Genomic DNA, 25361 nt, shown 5'->3' with positions numbered 1-25361 from the left:
AGATTCATCATGAAATTTCAATTGATTTTTTTTTTGTTATTGTCTTAAGCGTACACGCCGCAATTTTCGATTAAAAAAAATGATAATAATTCAATGATATATCACACAGCGATGGTGGGTCACAGTAAAATGAATCATTTGCACTGACTGATATGCGAGTGTCAAACAACTCATACGACCTGCTGTAACAATTCTTCAGTTTTTGTTTCTCTATCGCACAAACACCTAATCTATCTTTTTAAATAATTGTCTGGGTCGCAGGGAATCTATCATGACATCATGACACACAATTCAAATGTTTTCAACGGTACACAAATTTCGATTCGCAACGACAGAACCACACAAAAAAGAAGTAAATAAATATCCAAATGTCAATAGTCATTCACTGAAGAAAAAAATATTACAATATGGTGTGTTTTTGTGTTCTGTGCCTCATTTTCGTTAATATCATACAAAACAGACTGGGTCACACAATGATTCACATAGAAAACAAAAGCACACACGGCAATTCAATGTCAACGATAAAAAAAAACATTCAACGAAGTCGAATTTTATCGAACTAAAAGCACTATGCATTTGCGTTCGAACACACATTTTTCGCTGATAAAAATATTGACGATATATTTGCAAAAAAATTACGTAACAGAACAACACATAAGATGGCTTTACAATTAGGCACGTACACTTAACAAAAAGAAATAATATGGAACAGAAGTATTCTTCTTCTTTTTTGTCATATCACATACGTTTGCTGTCGTTCTGCTTCATGAATCGACCATTTCAAATGTGATCCACAACTTTCCATCAATTGAACATTTGAAATGTGGCCTCATAAAGTTTGTCACACTATCGTTTCATATGTTAAAAAGTGATCTTTTTTTAAATTTTTAAACGGTCAATAGCCAACCACATAAATAAACTGAACATAAACTGTAATGTAGATACAAAAATTCGTGTGGTTTGTTTTTGTTTTGACCGACACATATCATTCAAAAATGTGAAAAATTGAAACAAATAAATAAATGGAAATGGTAAAAATATGATTTGTCGGTAAAACGCACCAAAAACACTTCACTTCGATTCAAGCCAACTCACTTAAAATCCAATGTAAAGCCATCAAAATTAGTTCGTAGCCGCGTTAAAAAGCGAATATTGCGGCTACCGAATGCAGTGAAGTGTAAAAATCACAAAACATAGAAAAAGAAAAGAAAATTCCAATAAATGGCCACGCTTGCACACAACGCGGCAAAAAACGGCAAGTATTGTCTTCACTGAGTTATGTGTGTGTGAATTTATGTATATATGCTTTATGAGAGTATGCTTTGTGTGCATTTATGCAAGTGCAGCAAAACATGAAAATGCAAAATGAAGAGCATTGTAACTGTTTGGCTCATCGTTAGAATAATTTATATAATTTCTTCTTTTTTTTTTTAATTTTCGTGTGTTTTGTATTGTTGTTCAAACACATGGAAGTTGTATGGGAGAGGTGAAAGTAAACACATCGTGTATTGTATGGCTATAGATTTTTTTTTTTGAACAAAGCCAAACTCAAATTGTAATAAACGATCTAGTTTTTATTGCTGTGTTCCATTCCTCTCAATCGTCGATGCGGCAGTAGAATTTGATCAAACAATTTATATTGAACGCATTCTCGCGATCGATGGTGTGTTTTGTTCTTCGTGTCAAATTTAGTTACCGGAGCCACGTGCATGGAAAAAAATATTACCAACAACCAAAATTCCAATCGTGAATTTCGAAACAGCAAAAAAAAAAAAACTTTTTGTTTATTCTCATACTGTCATTCAAATTTTTCATTGATTTTTTTTTTCGTTTGACTTTTGCACAATTGTACAATGCACAAAGGAAATCACGATTATTAAGAATATTTGGCATTTAGAAGAAACGAAAAGAAAAAAAAACAAATGTTTATGAGAAATTGTCACGAATAAGGCGATAGAAGAATTCGAAGCCAAACAAGTGTATGTTGAGTTTGTTAATGTAATTTTCTCAGAATGCGCCACAGTTTATTTAAATCGTTTCGTTACCAGTCGAAAAGAAAACAATCACAATGGAAACCTCATTTAAAAGAAGCGAGCATTTTTTTCATACCGTACAGAGAAAGAAGAGACGAATTATAGACAATGTTGACCATAAATATCATTAATATACTTCGGAATTTAGTGTATTTTTTCGTTTTAGTTGAAAAAAAATCAACAAAAGTCATTATCATATTGAGGTTCGTTTCATTTCATCGCATTTCTTCTGTCAAATTGCACAGGAGCGAAAAAAATGTGTTCATTTGTTTATGAAATTCAGAAAGTATGACGAAAGTGCGAATTTTCATTAGTACAACGATTTTTATTAAGAAAACGATGAAAAAGGAACAGATTTATTTACCTAAAGATGAAGTTATTAGATGTTATTGGTCGATTTGGAGTCATGACGGTTACCGATGTTTCTTTGGTTATTGTTTTGAATTCCATATTGATGATAAACGTCAAATATAAGTCTACAATTTTCGCGTTATAAATCACACACACACACAGCTTCGAATGGAAGCCAATAATTTTCAAAAGATCACACAGCACATAAAAGAAGATTTTCTCTTTTTTGCATGCTTTTAATTCACATCAGAGTTTATTTCGACATTAAATCAGGTCAAATTACCACGATGCCGATCGAGAGAAAGGTGAAAGAACGCATTCCATCGCAGGTAAAAGAAGAAAAAACCGTACACAAACAATGGAATTTAAATGGAATGCAGCTGAACCGATCATTTGATCAAATTGTCATATTCACTTTATTATTATTCTTACTAGTTGCAAATTTTATTTATCCACAAATATAACTAGCACCATTCTGTCTATCTTCCAATTAGCCAAATTCATGTCAAATTTTTCTCACAACAAAAAAAAGAACAAATTTGGTTATAAACAAATGCACGAACAAATGAATTAAGAACTAAGAACTTTTAGTTAGTTTACATGGTTCTACACCGAGTTCGAATGAATCAAAACAAACGTTGATGTTATGCTTTGAGTTTAACGCATTGTAAGAGTCGCCCGCATCGCTGAACCGTCAACATCAAACCAACTGAGTCGAACAATATAAACATGAAAAGAAATGGTAAGAACTGAATGTACGCGTTACACAAGCACCGCAAACATTTCATTGTTGTTGCGCGGAACCAGCAAGCATACATGGACTGGTTGGTTTGAAGAAAGAAAGAAAAAGAGCAATATGTACGATTTCTGTGTACAAGCGATGGTCGGTCTTTTAATTTTGACTTTTGGGTCTCTTGAAACGACTGACTTTGGCTTTTGGAATCCGTTGCTGTCTCATGCAGTACATCGCATGCAGAAGCGTACACGCAACTTGCTACTAAACTATCGTCACAAAATATACGAAATACACTGTAGATTTTTTTCCCCCAACAATTACAAACACCGTTCATTTTTTGATACCTTTTTTTCGGTCGGTGTACTCAAAATGTGTTGGTATACGCGGAAACATGGAACATTGTTGTTATGGTATTGTTGAATATACTCATCTATTTCAAAAAAGTTGGATATGAATATGCAGAAACATAAACCATTTGACATGGATTTAGATTAGTACTTTACATACATTCGCTGGCTTATTTCGCTTTTCTTGCGTTGACATTTTTACAAGTTGACATACCGCGACCTAATGCCGCTCTGTTTTGGGATTAAATTTTATATATATTGTTGGTCTGGGGGGTATATGCTCAAATTACGCCAAAAACATCACTGTAATCACCAACGTTCGTTGGACGTTTTTAAATTGAAATTTTTATCGGTTTTGTCTAATTTCAAAGCCAGATCTATTACTATGCGACGAAATGTATGTTCTATTGTGGAAATGAGAATAAAAGACCGTTTGATATGTTGCTTAAGTTAATGACATCAACAAATTTCACAACTGAATTACGGTTTCTTGAACGTTTTTTTTTCGTCTTCCGACATTGTTAGTTTGTGAACACATTTAATTGCTTTTCCTCTTTCATTTGTGTATTTCACGTTTCTCTTTCATTCTATGTCTGTTTTTTATATCTTCTTCGCATTTAGTCAACTTGGTGAGAAACGCCGTATGCGATTTTTGTGCAAAACGATGAGTTGAACAAGTATCCGCGAAGCTAAAGAGATAACGGAATGCACTTGATATTTAATAATGTGTTGTTGAAATTAGCAAAAAAACCTCATTAGTATGTTTTTACCGTAAAAAAATCAATTTATTTGTTTATCACATTTTAAACTACTCTAACAATTATCTCTGTTTTTCTTTTAAATTGTTTCGGAGTAAATCAATGTTAAATGGAACTTTTTGTTTGATATATAATAATTTCGTCAGTTCAAATTGTATGATTTAAATATAAAAAATGAGACTTCATTCAAATCCAATTTTCTATCAAATCGTAACTACTTTATATTTCAAAAGTGTCGGCACAATGAATTTATCCATCATTTTGGAATTGAATGAGGTTTATCCAAATGCATTTTTTGATATATTGTTGAGCAGAGCACATTTTCCTTAGTGTCAAGAACACATATAAAGAACTTTCTGCAAGATAAGTATGAATTGCTCGAAAATTCAAATGAAGTTGAAGTAAGAAACTAAAGAATGAGGTTTTTCCGGCTCAAAAGCTATAAAAACCTCCTGCAGGTAGGCAAAATCGACTACCGCAACCGGTTGTTACCGTTGATTTATTTCATTTCGACGCGCGAATTTTCTCTCTTCTTTTTCTTTAGAAATTTGTGATTTTGGAGAAATGCATGTTTGCATGCGGTCTAATGATAATTCTGTGTTCTATTTTATGACTAGAGTAATGTGAATTCATTGCTGCGGCAGCGAAATAAGGTAAATATAAAAGTAAAAAGTATTACAACACCAATGGCATTTCTATTGTTCTTTTGTGCAAAAACCGCGTTCAAAATATCGATCGCATAATGCTTTTGTTTTGCTTTGTAATGGACACTGCATTTCTATTTTTTTGTCAATTTTTTAGGCTCAAATGGAAGGGGGAATTATCCAAGAAAAAAATAACTTACACAGAAATGTCTTGAAATTTATTCCTTGAAGTTTTCAATAGGTAGCTCCAATCCTTGAAATGTCCACCACCATTTTGTTCGAATTCAGTCCATAGTTGTGCTTCATCAAGTTTATTGACTTTTGTTGTACTGCCATTTATACTGTTAACATCACCAATGCCACTTCGATTCGATCGGGATGCACGATCAATTGAATCGATGCTGCTGTTGCATTCAAAGTCCATCATTAAATCATCCGAACAAATTGATTCGCATGGTGATAATGTGTCAAGCGATTCGGCTCTTGAAATTAACGATTGTCGCGGTCTTGCTTGTGGTGCATACGAATTTGTGGCACTGTTATTATTTGATGTTGTCGATGGCATACGTTTGATTGATGATTTTGCCGATGAATTTTCTTTCAACGTAGGCGTATCAACTAACGAATGCAATTGAGTATTTGATGCTGAAATGAAAAAAAAAAAAAAGAAATATGTTACAAATCGATTCAATTGAAATGTATGCATGTATTGATGTGGAATCTAGGTTACCCTGATTATCACCAAAACATAGTACAGGTTGATCGGCAATTTCGTCATCAATCAAAAAATCTCGGCCACCATCACAGTCCGAAAATGAAAATGAATTGGTTGCATGTGTTGGCGTTCCGTGCGATATAGGACTGGCCATCTCAAATATCGGTGACACTTCATTTATGTCCTTTTCATCACCATCTCTTATCGACTCAATCATTTTTTTCTTATTATTTTTTGGTTTTTTTGCTGCACTTAAATCGTCCGATGCGGTGCTACTGATTAAACTGTCCGATGGCGATGTTTCATCGTCGATTAAAATGTCATTCATTGCAGCGGTTATTGCTGCAAACTTTTGATCGGTTACCATAACGTCGTTTCCATTCATTGGTGATGACAATTCGTCGTACAATGGATCAAATTGCGATTGTGGCATTGTCGTTGAAGCTAAAATTTAAAAAAACAACTTCAAATAATAAAATGTTTTCGCACAAAATAAAATCAAAAACTCACAGATCGACGTGATTTTATTATCTGTAGATAATGTTATTGTACTGATATCATCATCATACTCATTTTGGTTATTATTTTGTCTGCTTGTATCCGTACTACTTAGGCTAATGCCATCTTTGCTTGCCAATTCTTCACCAATACACATTCCCTGTAATCGATTTTTTTTTTTACATTTAAAATTAGTTCAATCTATTTCACTGTGAAAATATATATAGCATGTACCGTTATTGAATTGGATGTTACCGATGGGCTTTTGCTTAGATAACCATATGCAGGAGTCAAAATGGTATGGTTTGTTAGTTTTTCCGTCGCCTTGTTGTCGATTTCAAGTTTTTCCTCTTCAATTGTTTCTTTACCATCTGAACTATGCGCCGTTTGTCGATTGCCCGGATCAAGTCGATTATTATAGCCGTCGAGTGAGTGTACAGAGATTTTTGCCTTATTACCATAATTATTGGTTGCTCTGATTAAACCACTGTAAAAGAGAATAAAATGAATTTTGAATATCATTTGATACAATTGCATACATGAATTTGCATACCTTATATTAGCGGGTTGAGCTCTTGCACTGAATGCGGTTGGTAATTGTGGCAATGCCAATGGTTGTACATTGTCATCGGAAAATGAATCTTCGGTTAAATCACGTACGTGGAATTTATTTCGTCCGCTGAACACCATTTCCAAATTTCTTGGTCGTCGTTGTCGCTGTGGTGATTTTTTCAAATCAATTCCACTGCCATGACTGCTGATGCTGCCAATACCCGAATCGGCCGAAATTTCACGTTGCGCTTGAAAGCCGCCACCGCTTTTTTTCGTCGTTGTATTGGCCGCTTGTTTTGCATTTTTCACATCCATTGAATGACGTGGAGCTAAACTAACTGGCACTGGGTACTGTGGCTTCGGTAAACTAGTTGTGTGCAATGTAAATTTCGAGACGATTGTCGTTGCCGCTTGTGGCGTCGGACGATGTCTGAAATTTGACAAGTTGAAAGAGAAAAAAAAAACACAACACAATTCCCAAAAAGTTAAAAACAACAACATTTCATCGGTAAAGCGCGACAAACAACATGACTTAATTGACACACGAAAATCGGTCGAGAAAGAGAGAATGTGTGCACAAAAGAGGCGCACATTTCAACGGATAAAATGCTTAAAGTGTTCCCTGTATATATCAAACGATAGCCCAACGGGTATATTTTTAGACACCATCATTGGAATTGTTTTATTTTGTTTTTTTTTATATATATATATTTTCATCTTGTGTTACACCTAATGCATTTCATCGCGTTGTATGTGTGTTTTGTTTGTTTTATTTTAATAAGATTCGAAAATTTCAATTTGTTTTTAGCACACTCACATTTCGTTTGTGTGCAGCTCTGTGTTGATGATCGTGTATGAACGTTTTCCGCTTGGTGGCTTATTCTGATTGAATGTATTTTGAATGGGATTTGATTGCATGAAAAACATTTTCCGTTGCATTTGTGTGGTTTGTCGACTATTTGCATAATTATTGACAGTTGTCGATTCGTTATCTATTTTTGGATCCGAGTTCTTCTTGAGCTGCTGCACATCAAATTGTTTTTGTGGAGATGAAGTTGGCGACGGCAATTGAAAATGTACAGTTGGATGTCTTTGATGCGATTCATTACTTGTTGTCGACGATGCAATCGAACGTCGAGAACCACATGCACTTTTTGAACGCGGTTTCACTAAAATTGAGGAAAAATTTGCTTTTTTAAATGAATATTTTCAACGACGACATCGACAAAAGTAGAAAAGGAAAAAAATCATTTCTTCTTTTTTTTCTCTTTAATTATCTAATTACCGTTTAGTTTAGCCTCTGAATGATTGTTGTTAATGACATTTTCGCAATTTTTTGATGATGCCGATATGCCAGTCGATGATGGTCTATTTATGCGAAATCCAAAGCGTGTACTTCGATATGGAGCACCTGCTGATTCCTTCTTTGGTGGCGTTAGTCGAGGCGTGGATCGACCAACCGTTGTACTGTCACTCAATGTCTCTATTGATTCCACTGAAATAGCCAATTTTTCGGATAATTCATTATTTTTTTCATTTTTTTGAATTGAATTTCAAAATCAGATAATTTGGTGATCAATCTTGCAACAAACCTGAATTTCCATTATCATCACCATTGATACAACATGCATTATCTGTTTTTAAATGATTTCCATTTATCGAATTTAATCCATTGTCCTTAACTCGACCATTATCGGTTAGTGTATTTCGTTTTTGTGGTGGCAATTTCTTTTTGAAGCCAAATGACATTGCCGTTCCCTTTGTCTCAACGGACCTGGAACGTTTTTTACTTTCTGTTTGACCCTTTTAACCAAAAAAAAAAAACATTAAATCAGTAATCAGAATCATAACTTGTATTTTTACGTCAATACGAAATCCAGTTCAGAAACAAACTCTTCATGTAAATATAAACACCAAACCAATTAAAACCAATTGAAATGAAATAAAAAATCAATAATTTTCTCTCTCACAGGGTTAATAGCAAATGAAAAATCTATATATCAAAAGAAATGTGCTTTGTTGTGTTCACCATTTTAAATCCAGTAGTTGCGTCATCAATATTAATTGTATCAAATTCACAAAAATTTATTACATTTTGGCATTCATCCATATTGGATATGCCAGATAAACGGCTGAATAAAATCAGTCACTTTGTCACTCAACAAATATGTTTCCGCAATAGATTTTGGACCATAAATATAAAACAAACACACACAATGGCCACTACAGTTATAGACGAAATCAAATGTATCGTCGAGAATGCATTTCTGCAGCGTACTTGTTTTTCTCGTGATTTCTTTTTTTTTTCTTCTCGCTTTTGTTCCTGTTTTGTACAATTTGTTGTTGTTGCTGCTTTTACTTGTCAATTTTAAGTTAAAACGCAATTTGCGCAAAAGATTTCATTGAAACTAACACCACCGACCATAGTTTTCAATGTCTGCTATTTGATTGTGTACACTTTTATCACTTGGAATGGATTTTTCTGTCTTTTTTAAAGGAATTATTGAATGAAATTTGAATATTCTTAGGTTTTTCATCGTTTTTGCGATGAAGTAATGATGATAGGATCTTTTTTAAGTTTATGGTTATACTGGAAAACTACGTTCGACGTACTACCCGATTGTGTGTACAGGCATGTTGTAAATTTGGTCTAGGGGAAAACAGCAAACAGATCCGTAATCGCGTGACTCAACTTATAATTTTTACGAAAGATATGTGGAAAACAGAGAAATAATGTATCTGCTCGGTGCCCTCGTGTATATTTCTTGTCCTCAAAATACGGCACTGTTCATACTACGATTGGCGTGTGTTGTTGAGGATACATGGCGCATGTGCACACCCCAGGGGTAGTTGTTTATTGGATCGATAAGTTCATTCGTATGCCATCTATAGCATTAAGAGAAGCTTTTATACCATTTTTTCGGAGAGAAAGCACGGAGAGAGAGACGATTTTTTTAGCTTTGTGCACATTTCAAAGCGTCATCAACATGCTTTAAGAACCATCTATTGACGAGAAAACGATACATGGTTATGGTTTGAAATATAAAGTTTTCAACGGTCGCATCAATTCAATATTTAAAAAAATAGAATATTATATGCATCCCATCATGAAGTCACAAAACAAAATGAACAATTGACTTATTTCATAATAATATAGAAAATATTGTAAAAAGTTATTGAACAAAATATAAAATTCATTGAATCGTCTTTAAACTTAAAACTTGCATGGATAAAAAGAGGAACGGAGCCATTGATTACGAGGGTCACTATCTAAGTTTTTTCAAAAACATATATAAGACAATGGGGTTTCATCGAAAATGGTTTTATTGTTTTTCAAAATATTCGCCATGATGATCAATACACTTTTGCATTCGCTCGAACCATTTGTCATAGCATTCATGCCACTCCGAAAGTGATATCTCCAAAACGTGTGTTTTGAACGCATCAACTGCTTCTTCGTTTGGAGTGAAAACAATAAAAGTGATTGTAGCAATATACACAGAAACAAATATCCAAGTACGGTTACTCGCACTCGCGGTGTTAGCAGTTCCAAGTGAACGCATCGTAGTGAAAGAAGAGATACATGTGTAGTCATATATGTACGTTGAACGCATGCGGCTATGACTACACATGTATATCTTCTTTCACTATGATGCATTCACTTGGATGAAATTAACACCAAAAATAGAGTAAAATAGAGTGCGTAACTCATTTTGAGGGGTAGACTCTCTGCTAACACCGCAAGTGCGAGTCACCGTACTCGGATATTTGTTTCTGTGTAAGTTTAATTATAGCCATAACAATCACTTCTATTGTTTTCACTCACATTCAGCGCCTGACGATATCAGGCGGAGCTGATTCATCTGGCTGAAAATATCTTAATATAATGTCTGAAGAAATTGATTTTCATTTTCAAAGATAGACTTTAATTAAATTTGGTTCTTTTTGAAGTTTTCTTTGATTTAATTGAGAAATTATGTTTGATTTAGAAGATATTCAAGAACCAATATAGTAAGTGAACATAAGTTTTCCAAAGCATTGATTGTACTTTTCACGGTAAACAATCTAAGATCAACAATGAAACTACTATTTCCACCATCAAATAACTTATAACAACATTTAAATATAGTTCAAAGAAACGTCCGACATTTAATTTAGCCACCTGGTTCTATGGCAGAGCAAAATTTCTCTTGGCTTTAAAATTGTTTACCATATCGAAAAAGTTCAGAGACTTTTTGAAAACACTTTGATTTAATCAATTTGAAGAAAAGGCGTAAAACATGTACGTTATCTATGCATTGGGAAATCAGAAATAAATTGCATGCATTCTTCCGTTTTTTATCAGGTTTATTTAACCTTTTCTGCCATTTGTCGTTCGTTGTCTTTTTATTTTCATGAATGAAAATTAGCGTCATAAAATTAGGTAGTGTATCTTGTTATTCGGTTATAATTGGAGAAAAAGTATTTTTTTTTTTCATTTTTCTCTTTCCTCTTCATATCCAGCTCAATGTGATTCATGCGATTGTACATAATCTACAATGTATATTCATTCAACGGATTATTTTTTTTCTCTCTGATTCATTGATGTGTATGCAATGTATGTGGGTTTCACAATGTCATAGAAACTGAATTATGTACTATTCAAGTAGATGGATCTGAGATATGTGATGTTTGCCGATGGTATGATGAGTTTTGATTTGTATTATAAATCTCATTATATGAATATGAGGATTTCGTTCGAATGAAAAGAATTTTGATTTGCACATAAAATCGTCATTGCAAATGACGAGAAAACACGATCTTAATATATAACTATCTAAATGAAAATGAAAGAAAACGCCGTACACATGTTCTCTCTCCCACATTAAATGATAATTTAATGTGACTGTTTCGTTTTGATGTGTTTTCTGATTTTCCCTTTATCATGTCGGTGTGTGTGTTTTTTTCTCGGGATTTTCGATTGTTCGTTTCTCATAAGCAGGATTTTAATTCAAACATTGCGAATAGATCTCTTTTGCTTTTAACGATTGTGTTAAAGTTAATCATTTTTCGGATGGAAATGTTTTATGCCAGTCGTTGAAGCTGTCGGCGTGCATGATGGGCGTGCGTGCGTGTGTATGCGTGCATCTCTTTGAAAGTGAAATCGAATTGTGTGTGTGTGTGTGTACTTTGTTTGGGATTTTAGCTAGGGGGTTCCGACTTAAACGAATGATCCATATGCGAGCGAATTTTTCCTATATATTTTGCAAATGTAAACGAATGGTCGCAAATGTTTCTTACAAATTGTACGAATGGTGGCGGATGTTTCATACAAATTTGCGGACGGTGTCGAATGTTTCATACACATTTTGCGGATGGCGCATATGAAAAGTCATATTTTTACATTCAAAAAGTCAAAGTGACAAATTAGGTGACAGAGATTCAAGCCGAATTGATATTTTTTTGGTAATATTGAGTGAAATTTTTCTAAAATGGTAAATAAATCCTTGCCACTCGTAATATTATCACTGTAAACGGTGCCTTGTGAAAGGTTTTTATTTTCATTGACGTAACTTTCAATTTCTTTTATATTATCTGAATTTATTTCTAAAATCTCACTTTTCGAATCGAATACGTCTTCTAAAATAATATTCAACAAATAATCTTGTATTTTTTTCTTTAACTGTTTTTCAAATTTAGTTGAGAACAATGACATTGTGTTTGAAACTTCCACGACAAACTGAACACAGCAATGTGTATGTACAAATGTCAGACGACAGTTTGTCGCATCTAGCAAGACGTATGCGGCATCCGCGAATGGTTGCGAATGAAATGTACGAATTTTCATAGATGTTGATGCGGATGAATATACTTTACTTCGTATATTTCATGTATGAATAGGAAAATTTTCATATATTCCGTATAAAATGGCATTCGCATATAGTAAAATGCCCCTTGGATTTTAGTATATTATTCATGTATGTAAACATTATATGTGAAAATAACGATGAAATTGTTGTGTTGGCAATGCCATCGATTAATGCTGTAATCCCCCAATTATTCGACTTTGATAGGAAACAATGAAAATTCCACCATTATACGAACGTACGGCCATATCAAAATGTACAACATAATTCATATATTATCATTGAATCATTTTATATCGGGTTTTGAAAGATTTTTGCCACGCAAAAGGATAAAGTGTGTATGAGATATATGTAGAGAGAGAGAGAGAGAATGATGACAGAGTGAAGAAATAAGCTTGTAATATAAACATCGCATTAGTACACGATTGTTAATGTCAATAAATCATGCTAAATGCGAAAATAATTAATTTCATTTGTGGGTTTCAAATCGAAAAATCGTTTAGTCTTTCTGATAGAGATATACATGCAGAAAATCATATTATGCGGCCCACATACAAATTGTACAAGTGCAAAAGTATTTCAATTGCCGTGTATTTTTGTCTCATTCAGTTAATCGGCGAGTTTGAAAATCGGATTTAATTTTAGTAAATGAGCCCGCGATTTATTCTCTTTACCCTGGATGTATAATGTCCCAAATCAATTTAATTTCCACACTGAAATAGACATAACATATAATCACATTCGCATTTGAACAGGGAGAAATCGGTCTTTTCTATGTCATCACCATCGTTGGCGTTGCCGCTGTCGTCATACATTCAAACACACCATTTAATTGGCTCATAATGAATTAAGGTTGTGCGCTGTTGTACATACTTATTTAAACGGGCATTGGAGAAAAACAATAAAAACGTAGAATGGAAAGAAATAAATTCCATTTATTGACGAGCATCAATTCTGTTTCGACATTTTTCGTGATTAGAACGAGATTGCAGACAACTAACTAATCGAATCGAAGCACATTGACGACAGGACACGACATAAGCGATACAATTCTTGATTCTTTAGTTTCGGACGCGTTTGAAAAATGTACTGTTTTTTTGACATTTTCATTCGACTTATTCACTGCAATGCGCGCTAGTGTGTGCGCCACTCTGAATGACGGAGAGATTTGCAGAGTGAACGACAAATAAACAATTACAATTGAGAATATATATATACGAGCTACTTGATAAAAATGGAATTACCTCATTTTCAATCAACAGAAAAATGCTTTGTTCGGATATCGATGATCTAGTTTTTTTTCCATTGACCGTCGTTCGTCCATTGCTCTTATCGCTCCAATTATATTTCGGTTGCAAAAACTCCCGATGATGCAATTGCTGTTTTGATGCACACTTTCCCATGAATTGAACTATTGATCGATTGTTGTATCTTTGGTTGGATGATGTTGGTGTGTGTGTGTGTGGTCGTTTCTTGGACACCGCTCACATTTAAAATCGATTGATGACTGAACTGAAAAGATAAAAACAAAAAAACAAATACGAGTTGAAAAACCGCAATTATGTTGTAAGTGATAAATTTACTTAATTGGATTTTTTTTAGCTTCCGATTTTTTTTTTGTTCATATTGTAATTGTTTATTTTTTCGGCGTGGTTGGTAACGGTTATAAGACAAATATGCTATATATATATTCTTCTTGTTCGTAGATAATTTTTTTAACTGTGTGGTTGAACAAATTACCGCATTCAATTCCGACAATAAACAACATTGTGTGGACATAATACGGTACTACATTCCCCTCCCACCCCTTGCCACTACGCGAACATTTGTTTGGGCGCTCTGGATGCTGTGCTGAAAAAAAAACCTCGTAGAACTTTTAATTCCATGAAATCCCCATTGGTTGCAATTTCATTTAACAGCATCAATTTTATCGTTAAATAATGCGGAATTAAAGCATTATGCAAAACGTGTTGCTTCGTTTATTAAAAATAAAAATTCAACTACTGCGCTCTTTTTACCCTACTGTTTTGTTTTATTTGTGCCATGTAGCAAAGTTGCTGCGGACGAGAGAAAAAAAAAAAACAGAAAAAAAAATTCAGCCGGAAGCAATCGAGTTAGGCATACCGTCAGCTAATGTTACGATGCGATGATGGATCCAGACGGACATTTAAAACTCGCATAAAGGGTGTTATTGTAATGCAAATCGTCGTCCTTACTACAGACAAACTGCAATAAAACCAGGGAAGAGACTCTTTATGCCAGTTTGCGTTCGATTTATCGCTGCATTTATCACTGACGGTATGCCCTGCATTCAAATGAGTAATTAAGTAAATATTTGTATGAACCATAAGAGAGTGACCAAAATCCGTAAATCGTTTGAACATTGATGAGAGTAACAAATCTATTTAAACACACTCTGACACACAGGCCTATCGTTCGGTGACACTGTCATCATTATCATTTTGTTTGGAAAGTGGAAAGACACAATTTGGGCGGGCATTTAAACTCAAAATTAATTTATAAGTCATAAAATTTGTTATATATTCATTTGCAATATGGATTTATTTATGGTTACTGGATTTTCGATGTGTAACAACATCAATGAGAAGCGGTAATTGCATTTCATGTTTATGATCGCTGATGTAATTTGAAAATCAATAAGAAATTGCAAAAGCACTAGTTCAATTTTGATGTACAAACAAATGCGAAGAGTGCGAGAGACAATGTAAATAGGAACTGTGCTGCCATCTATTAGCTCCAAAGGCTAAGATCTAGAAGAACGTCTTGAATAATTAATCATAGTCATCATGATTAACAATTTGCCTCACTCTGGATTGAGATCATTTAATAGTGATAAGGCAACATACGACATGCTCATTCATATAACAAGATATAATTTAAAAACAATCAATATCGATAACAAGAGTTATAATTTACAATAAAAAACTAATTGATTGGATTTTTAAAATCAAACTGTTGTTTCGTTTTTTAAGTTTTAATTTTTTTCTATCATCAAATTTTTCCTGTTTTAATGGTTTTAATTGATTTCATAATGAAGTTTCTGTTTGTGAGTATTTTAATTGTCACAATGTTGTTTATAACGGTGAATCTTTTCAGTGGGTTCGATGTCATCGTGTTGCACACATCAAACTAATTTATTTACCTGCTGAGCATCATCAAATACGCTTCAATGGCTGATGATTAAACAATCCGCACAAAATATGTTATGCCCTGTGAGAAAATTGAATAATCTTCAATCAGTCGTTTGCATCAATCCAAAGCGATCCAAAGTAATCAACATCGTTCGGTTTATCTTTCATAAAAAAAAAATGCTCATACGCTCTGTGCAAATAAGTCAAGGATGGTTTTTCTTTTCAGATGTGTGTGTGCTAAGTTTATTTTTTCACGTGAATCAAATGGAAGAAGTGAAGGAGAAAAACGCAACAACAACTTTGCTTGACTTAGTAAAGATGATGAAGCGCTACCGTTTGTTTTAATTTGGCCATCACACGCATAGTTATATTCATGTGCATCGAAAAACTTTTCTCGAATTTCGATTTTTCGCTGTTGCAGTACAGGTACACGGTAACGACAACAACAAAAAACAAATTAACTTGAGCACAATAACATCACAGCAAAAACCGATTAACTGATTGCCCGAAGTGCAGATACTTCGAGTGCATGGTTTGCATTGTTTTCATTTGTTATTTTGCTGGTGTATGTGTTTTCTCCCATATGAACAAACTTACGCGAAATATGTGTAGGTTGTGCACATGCTAACATTTCAATCTCCTTCTAATTTTCGTGCTTCTCACTACGATTGCAAATATGTGTAATTGAACAACAGCACATTTCTCATTCCATTCGATCACACTTGCTATCATTCGCAAACGAAAATTAATTGAATTACCATAAGACCGATAACCAGTTTATTGGTTTTCACCATTTTTCCAATGTTGAATGTATAAAATGGTGTGTATGTATTTGCTTGCGTTCACCGACTTTTGAATATAGCTAACTTTACCATTGTTTTCGTGCTGCATCGTGAGTCAACGATATATGTTATCGATATCGTTTTCTCAATGAGCAAGTTCAAATGCTTCCACCACGCATGGTGCACAGAAGAATGGTACAACATAAAAGGTTGCGAGAGTAGAGGTGAAATATACATACGCGCGGCGAAGAGCGCGCGCACGCGAGTAAAACATAATATGCACATCGTACATTCCGCAATGTTCATATACATTTTTATTCCGATGTTGAGTCCCATAATTACGGTTAACCAAGCGTGCAATGCAACGAACAAAAAAAAAGAAGATGCAAAAGAACCATTTTAAGCATAACCATTTTAGAATCAATTTTTAAGCAGAATCATTTTAGTTACAGCATACTCTCAACTATATATGTTTTTAAAAAAAAACCAAGCAACTCATTCCCGAAATGACAAGCACATTGATGGTATGTCACATGGAAATTCAACATAAAATGTCAACAGTGAAAGCATTCGCTTATTTTACTGGTAATTTGCAGAAATGTCCACTCACACATATTACCTCAGTTATTAAGAAGAATGCTATCGTCCTCCCTTCACACTGGAATGCTAATCAAAATCCACCATTTTCTAAGTATTTCACATATATATAGTGAACATAACCCAAACATTTTTGGCAAGAATATTCTATATATGGAATATTGATTTGAAGGCGAACAAAAATATGTTATGATTGCATTCTTTTTTGTCATTGTCTGTAATGTTCACATGCCCGCCATGCCCACATGTATTTCACAATTTCTCGATTGCCATTTTGTACTGTGGCTTTATCAAGGGGGTGCTTTCTATTTTGGTGTTTCGATGCTATATTCACCTAAAAGCAATTTAAGTTATTTGCATTTCTATGCATAAATTCTTTTGTGTTTATTTGAAATGTGGTTGTCCCTCGCAATTCTATCTCTTTGCCCATCTTTCTCCGTCACTCTATATGGAAATTTCAAGAAATAATAAGTGTATATACATTTACTAAACAATCCGTAAATCTCAATTCAGTCTACATTTCAGAGATTTAGTATGTGTGAACACATCGGAATTTGAATTTTTATTTAAATTTTTCGTATCCAATTTTTTTATTATTGATTAGCTTCAAATTATTTTTCGGCCTTCGAAAGGCGCTGAGAAATTCAATATGGCCAGGCGGCATACAATGTTGCTAAAATAATAATTATTATTACTATTTTGATATTGGGTTTGCTGCCATTTTAATAATATTATGATTACTATTTATGTCGATTCGATTTGCGTTTTCATTTTCTATTCATATTATTGAAGTTCAGTAATATTTCATAGAAATAATCAATCTTTCCGACAAATATTAAATATGTCATAATTAATAATTAAACCCAAAATTGATGGCGAAATATCGTGGCTATGCAACCACAACGGGGAATGATAATATATATATATACCGACAGACACGTTAGCTAATCAACAACGCATTTTTTGCATCATATGGGATCTACCACTTCATCATCATTAATTTATCTATGTGATATAAAATTTGTTGCACATTTTTTTTATATATTACTTTGCTGTTTATGTCAACATTTGCGAATATTGGAATATTTCACATCTGTCACGGTGGACAGATGATAGAGTTGAATGTGTTCTGCGCTCTCAGTAACATGTTATATTTAGAAATGATTTTGTTTTCAGTGCATTAACAAATTGATTTCACTTTTTTTAGATATATTTACAGATACATCTTCAAATTATCATAATAACAAACAAATGATTCACGTGATATAAAAATTTGTGATGTGATATATCATTGTATCGCATGTTAATTAGAATGTGCGTCAATGAGTTTGTTACGAGCTGAAAAAGTGTCATCACAATTTGAACACAATTTGAGAGATGGAATCATGATAAATAATTAGCCAGAAACATTTCGCAAAAAAAAAAAATTCCATCCAATTTTTCCACCGTTCATTTTGAAAATGAGTGAATATATAATTTTCAATCGGCGGTACGGTTACAAAAAATAATTCAACAATTTCAAGTGCAATTAGAAGGAAAGTACTTATTGATTATTATGTGCTTGCTGAACAATTTAGATATCTCAACTGAAAAATGATCCCAAAAAACGAACCCTAAATTAATGAAGACATTCGAATTGCTCGGAAAGACGAATGAGAAAAAAAGAGAAGAAGAAAAAAGAAGATGAATGAATGCGAGGGAAACAAGCTGAATAAAGAAATTCAAGTGGCCATCAAAGCTCAATTTGGTTTTTTTTATTGATTAGGATGAACTTTTGTTATTGTCGCCAAGTTTGAGATGTTCTTGTGATTCTTCAGTTAGGCCCATTCGAAAATTGGTTATGCAACAGCATAAAAATGAACGTGACAATAATCAATTTGCGTAAAATTGAGAAAAAGGGAGACAAGTGAAAAAAAAAAGATGACATAACAAACGAACAATTTCAACAACTTTATCTAATTGTTTATGCAGATGAATGTAAGGATAAATGAATGAATGGGCATTCACTTGAAATGGCAAGAAGTATGAAAAGAATGCACAAAATTCAAAAATTTTACCGAACTGACAAAAGGCAACACAATAGCCGACAAATTTTCGAAAATGAAAAGATGTACGCGGTCCCATCTAAACATCACTTCAGCCCAATTATACAATACAATACAATATATCTGAAAAGACGATAAAAGTCCATGCAATGTGAAATAGGCATAACCGAATATTAACGAGAAACATAGAAAGAATAGAAAGCAGATTCGAGAGATTTTCGCAGAGAGAGAGAGAGAATTTCGCAGCAAAAATTCATTTTTTGTATGGGGAGGCAGGATTTTGTGTCTGGGGCTTTGCATGACGGAAACGGGCAATTCAAAACTGAATTGAATAAAATGTCCAGTGAAGCCAGCTTTCAACTAAGCTAGCGCCTGTCTTATCTTATTTACAATGGTACGGTCAATGCGTAACTGTGTGTCATAAATTATGATTAATACAAGAGCAACAATTAATTTCGTTTGATTGTTCACATGAATATAATCAAAATAACTTTCTCCGCCACGACTGTTAGACACGTATACACCAAACTGACCTTTGTATTTTGAACTGTTGCGATGAACATTTTTTTGCATAAGTATAAAATAGAAACAAATGGCCTCCATTAGATAAAAAAAAGAAGAAGAACAACAACCCGTAGATTTTTCGATGTGCAATTTTCGGTTGCATGAAATGTAAAATGTTGGAAGTCAAATTAAGTGAAGAGAACCATATATATGCTAAACATTTTTCAGTTCGTGAGTAAATATTAATGGTTGTCACGCAATAATTTAATATTATGTCGGATATTCAATGAGTTTTTGTTCAAGCATTCGGCCATTGTAATGTTTCGACCATTTATAATTATACTTTTGCTTCGAATGAACAACATTTCAATGCACAAGAGAAAAATAATAATAAATTTTGAACATCTTTCAGAAAGATATATCTGTATTGTATTGTTATGCTAACAAAATAAACATGACATGAATCATTTTGTTCCAAAACTTTTATCAAGATTCAACATCGCAACAAAAAAAAAAACAACAAACGTTGATATGAATTTTTCAAATGAAAAAATAATTTCAAACAACTTTGCCTAAATCAGAGATCCAATTTCAGATGAATTCGGAGAGTAACGTAGGTCATCCCAAAATGCCACACCGTGTCTAGACAATTTCCAAAATCGAAACAAATCGTATCGTGGATTAATTAAGAATTTGAATCGAAACCACTAGAACTTACTGTCTTTTTTATACAAATGAAGTTAATTTATCAAGATCAATATTTTTCTTTTGTGTATGTATTTGGAATTATTTTTTCGTATTATATTGCTGCCAGAGGAAGGTTAGAGAATGTTCGGTTAAATTCGCCAAATCACCACAAAAGATGTTTGGTTCGGCTTTTTATTGAAACTTTCTGAACCAAAAAGAAAAATAGTATTTGGATCCTTGATTAGTCAACTTAAATGTTGAGTTCGCGTGGAATTTGAGACGAATCCAAAATCACAACCGACAAATTCATTCGCCTATTTGGTAATTTATTGATTTAGGCAAAAGTATAAGTTTCTTTTCTTTCGCTGCGTTTCTTCTTGTTTACAACTTCATTTCTTGTGGTGTATGTGTGCATGAATAATATATAAATATGATTGCGAATTCTGATTACTATTTGCGTATGCAGATTCAAAAACCGAATACAACAAACAGTAACGGAAATCATTTTGCTCGTCTGTTTTGTTTGTTTTCTTTTGATTTTAAATCGTTTTAAAGATTTGGTGCTCAGCCTAATTCCGTACTCCAAAAAATATTTTTTGCGGCTGGATTTTACTGTTGAATTTGAATAAGATCATTACCGATGAAGTTTTTTGAGCTGTTAATGAGATAAAGACTTGTGTGTGTGTCAGAGAAAGACAGCGAGAGCGAGAGAGAGCGAAACTGGAGTGAGAAAAAATAAACTCAAATTACTCAAATTGGCGAACAGTTATAAATTTTCGCTGGTCTTTGCGAATAACAAATTGGTAAAACAGTTTTATTCGCTTTCCAAAAGTCGGTGGAAAAAAAATCACGGATTTTATAAATGCGCTTTTGAAACATTCTATCTCAATTAACCACAATTTTAGAATTGGATTGCGACTTATTGTCGGAAATTTAAGAGAGTTGTACGTGTGTCTGCGTCAGAGGAAACAGAAAAGGCCTTTAATTTCTTCACAATTTACCACAAGGTAAATAACAACATCATTTATAATCGATGCCGGAACATGAGACCGTGTAGTTGTCAGGTTAATCAAATCCGATTCGTTTGCGCGTGGATTTTTTTTCATTTCAAGTTTAAAATAATTAAATAGTCAATTCGTCAAATAAATTAAAAGGTTCCGACCGAGGGTCACATTACGCCGAAACATTTTCGAGTTTTTTTTTGGTCAGCCGAATGGTGAATGTGCAAACAATAGGCTTATTCTCCCATTCTGATTTAATATGAATGGATGAGCTAGCGAATTCAGTTCCACTGTGATCGAATTTTTTTTTAGAAAGTTCCATATACATTCTATCTTTATTCAATCGAAAGATATGAAGATATTTTCAAAACATTTCATAGATTTCGTATATACATTCTATTTTACACTGAAATTTTGTTTTTGTATTGTGAGCGATTCAAAATCCAAGTGATAAGATCAAAGTGAATATCAAATGGCTTCTTTTGGCGCCCGATGTCTGTATGATTGCATCGGATGTATTTTGATTGGCATTGAACTTATTAGTTATGAATGATGCATGCAAATCGATCTTTCAGGCTACTTTAATTATGAATGTTATTTGCTTTGATATAACAATTTTCCCATCCCTCTCTCTCTCTCTCTCTCTCTCGCTCTATTCTCAGCTTATGGAGAAATAAGAAAAAAAATCCCTGTAATTGAGGAAGAAAAACGTAAAAATCATTGGCAAATAGTCGATGTTGAATGGTTTTATCGGTTAGTTAAATAATAAAAAAAAAATAAACAAAATAAATGATGGTGTCCATTTTCAATTCCTGCCCAATGATAGCATAATACCATTCGTTGTTCTCTTTTATTGATCTCGATATCTTTTGGAATGAGTTCAACTATTTAACGGTTTTATCACAAAATATGCACCTTATTGCTGTATGTGTGTGTGCATGGTGACTGTGTTGTTCTGTGAACAATAGAGAATACAAGACTACATAAATTGCATACAAGATGCTGTTGGAGCCAAATAACAAGCAAAACAAAGCGAACGCTATTAACTCCCCAATGAAGGGGCATTAAAGAGATTTACTCATTGATTTGGCATACATTCGAACCACGATCCAAAGAAAAGAAGAACAAAAAAAAATCGACAACTTCGTTTTATTATTGTTGGTTTTATTCGTATGCACATAAGTAATAGTGATAACGAAATCTGATCTTTTTCTCTTAAACGATGTTTGTCTGTGTGCGTGTTTTTTTTTCCTTTCCTTCTTGGTGCTCGACGGGATAAACACAAAAAAAGTGCCAATTTACTTATTGCTGTACCGATTCCGTTAGCTGCATTCCGTTAGCTATATATACATATCGAGTCCAAATTGTGGAGTTTATGTTCAATGCGGCATATCTGGGATATATGTATATTGTATATATGCATACGTTTCAGATAGTGTGAATGGGTATTGTTCCAATTGCACATAAGAAAATATCGACTTGAAACGAAATGTAGAGAAAAAAAAAAACACAATTCTGTTTACATCTAAAATAAATTGACTTTTAGTGAACGTTGAATGCGGCACAATGATTTTGTTTTTCGGTGTGTGTATATATGTTGCCACGTTTTCCAATTCCGATGATTATGTTATTCAGTGATGTTAGAATGCATGGCTGGATGGATGAATCTCGTAAGTTACGAGTTGGAACTGCATACAAATGCACAATAAAGAAGAGAAATGCATACGGCCATGTCAACAACTGTACAGGTTCATTCAAAACTCGTTTGCAGCAGCAACGGCATCGCCATCCAGCCAATAGAAACAACAAAATTGTATTCATTTCGTTCTAGGCTCGCTTCGATCAAGCTTCGTTTGCTACATGTAATTGTCTATTTCGATTCGTGTTTTCGTGTATATGCTCCTAGTTATACAATCTGGATGCGGTTGTGTGACGACGGCACAGGCAAATTGGCATTGGCGTTGTGTAAAATGGTATCGAATTCAAAATTAAAATGAATAACATTACCATGCTACTCATATACATGAGACTTTTTCTCTCTCTCTCTCTCGCTCTCACGAACTATCGCGTGTGCCTTTTTTTTCTTATTTCGATACATATATTTTTGATGCAACAAACGGTATTGCTCTTTCTCTAACGATTTTGTCAGCAAGTAGAACATGAAACACGCAGTCACACAACAACAGGTGAATGTAAATAGCAACGGAAAAAAATCAGCTGTGATCAGTGAACGCTATAAAGCTTTTCTTAAACAATACAACGGAAAAATACCTTTCCCATTTCTTCCTCTGGAAATACCAAAAAATGACATAAGATATACCAATGTATTAAAATTATTAGTGCTGCGCTATGGTTCTCTCACTCATTCGTATTTTTTTTTTTGGGTTCGTTTTGCGCTGCTGCACGAATAAATCTTTGATAAATCGAGTTTATAAAGTCAGCATGAGAAAATCAGAAAATCACAATCGAAATATCAGCCGAAATGAGAATGGCTCACATTGCTGAAAACCATGAATGAAAACGATGCAAACACATGAATCTATAATAGAATGTGAACATTCCCAAAGTTTCTTTTTTTTCGTGTGTATTTTTGCATGTGATTTTTTATGCATCAAATACCCGAATTTATCTCATACCGAATATTCAAGCATCGATTGAAAATACTTTTATAATGTGATCTATGTGGTGCTGCCATAGTTGTCTTCTTTACAGCTATCGTCGATTCGACTTTGGTGCCAGTGCGTGAGCGAGCAACTACGAATAATTCTCAAACCGCATTTTTCCTCTCTCTCTCTCGCTCGACTCTTTTGAATTGCAATCTAGCGGAAATGCTCTATGGTATTTATTTTAATTATTCTCATTGTTGAAGCGAACTGGTTTTTTATTAATACATTACAATTTCTGTGTATGCTGACACCGGCCATTCGTAATTTTTTTTTTTCATTTATAATTATTATCATTCACATTATCGGCATTGTGCAAAATTACAATAATCGTTCAATCAGTCGTTTCTCTCTTTCTCTCTCATTCGATTGGAATGCATTATGAAAATGAAATTTGACATAATAATAAACTACAACCGCACCGGCCACCCCAAAAAATTAAATGAAACGCATTTTATTCGCATCGATTTACCGTTTTATTTCTGGACGGGTGTCTCTCACTCTCTCTCTCTCTCTCTCTCTCTCTCTCTCTCGGTGTCTCACTTTCTACCGTGTATAACAACAGCGAAACGCACGCACTCAATGTTTTATTTACATGAAACAACAACAATTCTTTTATTGTGTATGACATGAAAAATACGAGCTGTTTTATTGTCGAAAATGTCGGACGTTTTTTTTTGTTTCGCGTAATTTTTATCGTAATTTATGAGAAAATGACAACACTGTGTTACTGAAATACGGAATATTTTTTTTGATTCATATGTGTCAATAAACCGGCATATATGCGGTAAAATAACAACTGCTTTTTAAAAAAATGTATCACTTATTAACAATATATTAAATTTACTCAAAAGAATAACTGCATAACATTCGTTGTTTCACCAGAGGATGTTCAAAACAAAAAAATATATATTCCCGCATAAAATGATTGAACAAAAACACTGTTCATCAACCGCATTTGACGATGAAAATGAAGATAAAAGCTGATTAAAGCCGAAGCTAAAAAAATATCAACGTCAATTAATGTGCAGAATAGTTTTGCATCTCTCACACAAGAAAACTACGCGAATACTGACACTGTGAGATCTTTTACGTTTGTTACCTCCGCAGAATCCGGTGCGCTCTGCAACAACAAAAACAACAACATTAATAACAAACGGCGAGAGAAAAAAAAAACACACACACACACACCTACATAAAGACAGAAAGAGCGTATGCACAGCAAAAACCGCAAACGAAACGAAAAGCAAAAGAATTTATAACTCGTCTATTAGATTGTACTGTGTGTACCTGTGAGTATTATGTCAATACACTTTTGTAAGATACCATTGTATTCTTGTCAGAGTGAGCGAGAAAGATACGAAATAAATTATTAAAAAAAAATGATAAATAGCGAGCGAATGGAAGTGAAATAGACACACACACAAGTAAAAGACAGAGAGAACGGGTG

General features: G+C 33.6%; 1 protein-coding gene across 12 annotated transcripts in view; it reads right to left on the bottom strand.

The window, feature by feature from the left end:
• Positions 1 to 24971, bottom strand: part of LOC116344361 — a 29687-nt gene extending 4716 nt beyond the window's left edge. For 4 of the 12 annotated variants that reach the window (XM_031773532.1, XM_031773786.1, XM_031773705.1 and 1 more), the window contains exons 1-10: positions 24384 to 24713; positions 13725 to 13992; positions 8227 to 8437; positions 7920 to 8129; positions 7452 to 7803; positions 6636 to 7064; positions 6317 to 6569; positions 6095 to 6242; positions 5600 to 6028; positions 5070 to 5514 (exon numbers count right to left, since the gene is read on the bottom strand). In XM_031773532.1, the coding sequence (XP_031629392.1) occupies positions 5070 to 5514; positions 5600 to 6028; positions 6095 to 6242; positions 6317 to 6569; positions 6636 to 7064; positions 7452 to 7803; positions 7920 to 8129; positions 8227 to 8437; positions 13725 to 13883 (2636 nt within the window). In that variant the 5' untranslated portion in view covers positions 13884 to 13992; positions 24384 to 24713. Of the gene's footprint in view, positions 1 to 5069; positions 5515 to 5599; positions 6029 to 6094; positions 6243 to 6316; positions 6570 to 6635; positions 7065 to 7451; positions 7804 to 7919; positions 8130 to 8226; positions 8438 to 8663; positions 9257 to 13724; positions 13993 to 24383; positions 24717 to 24758 lie in introns of those variants that run through there. The other 8 variants (XM_031773451.1, XM_031773366.1, XM_031773144.1 and 5 more) reach the window with 5 other exon arrangements.
• Between the last annotated feature and the right edge of the window lie 390 nt (positions 24972 to 25361).

This window comes from Contarinia nasturtii, unplaced genomic scaffold (assembly GCF_009176525.2).
Source record: "Contarinia nasturtii isolate CC-2019 unplaced genomic scaffold, AAFC_CNas_1.1 Cnas_scaffold_78, whole genome shotgun sequence".
Lineage (NCBI taxonomy): Eukaryota > Metazoa > Arthropoda > Insecta > Diptera > Cecidomyiidae > Contarinia > Contarinia nasturtii.
This window is presented reverse-complemented; position numbering and strand designations above follow the sequence as displayed.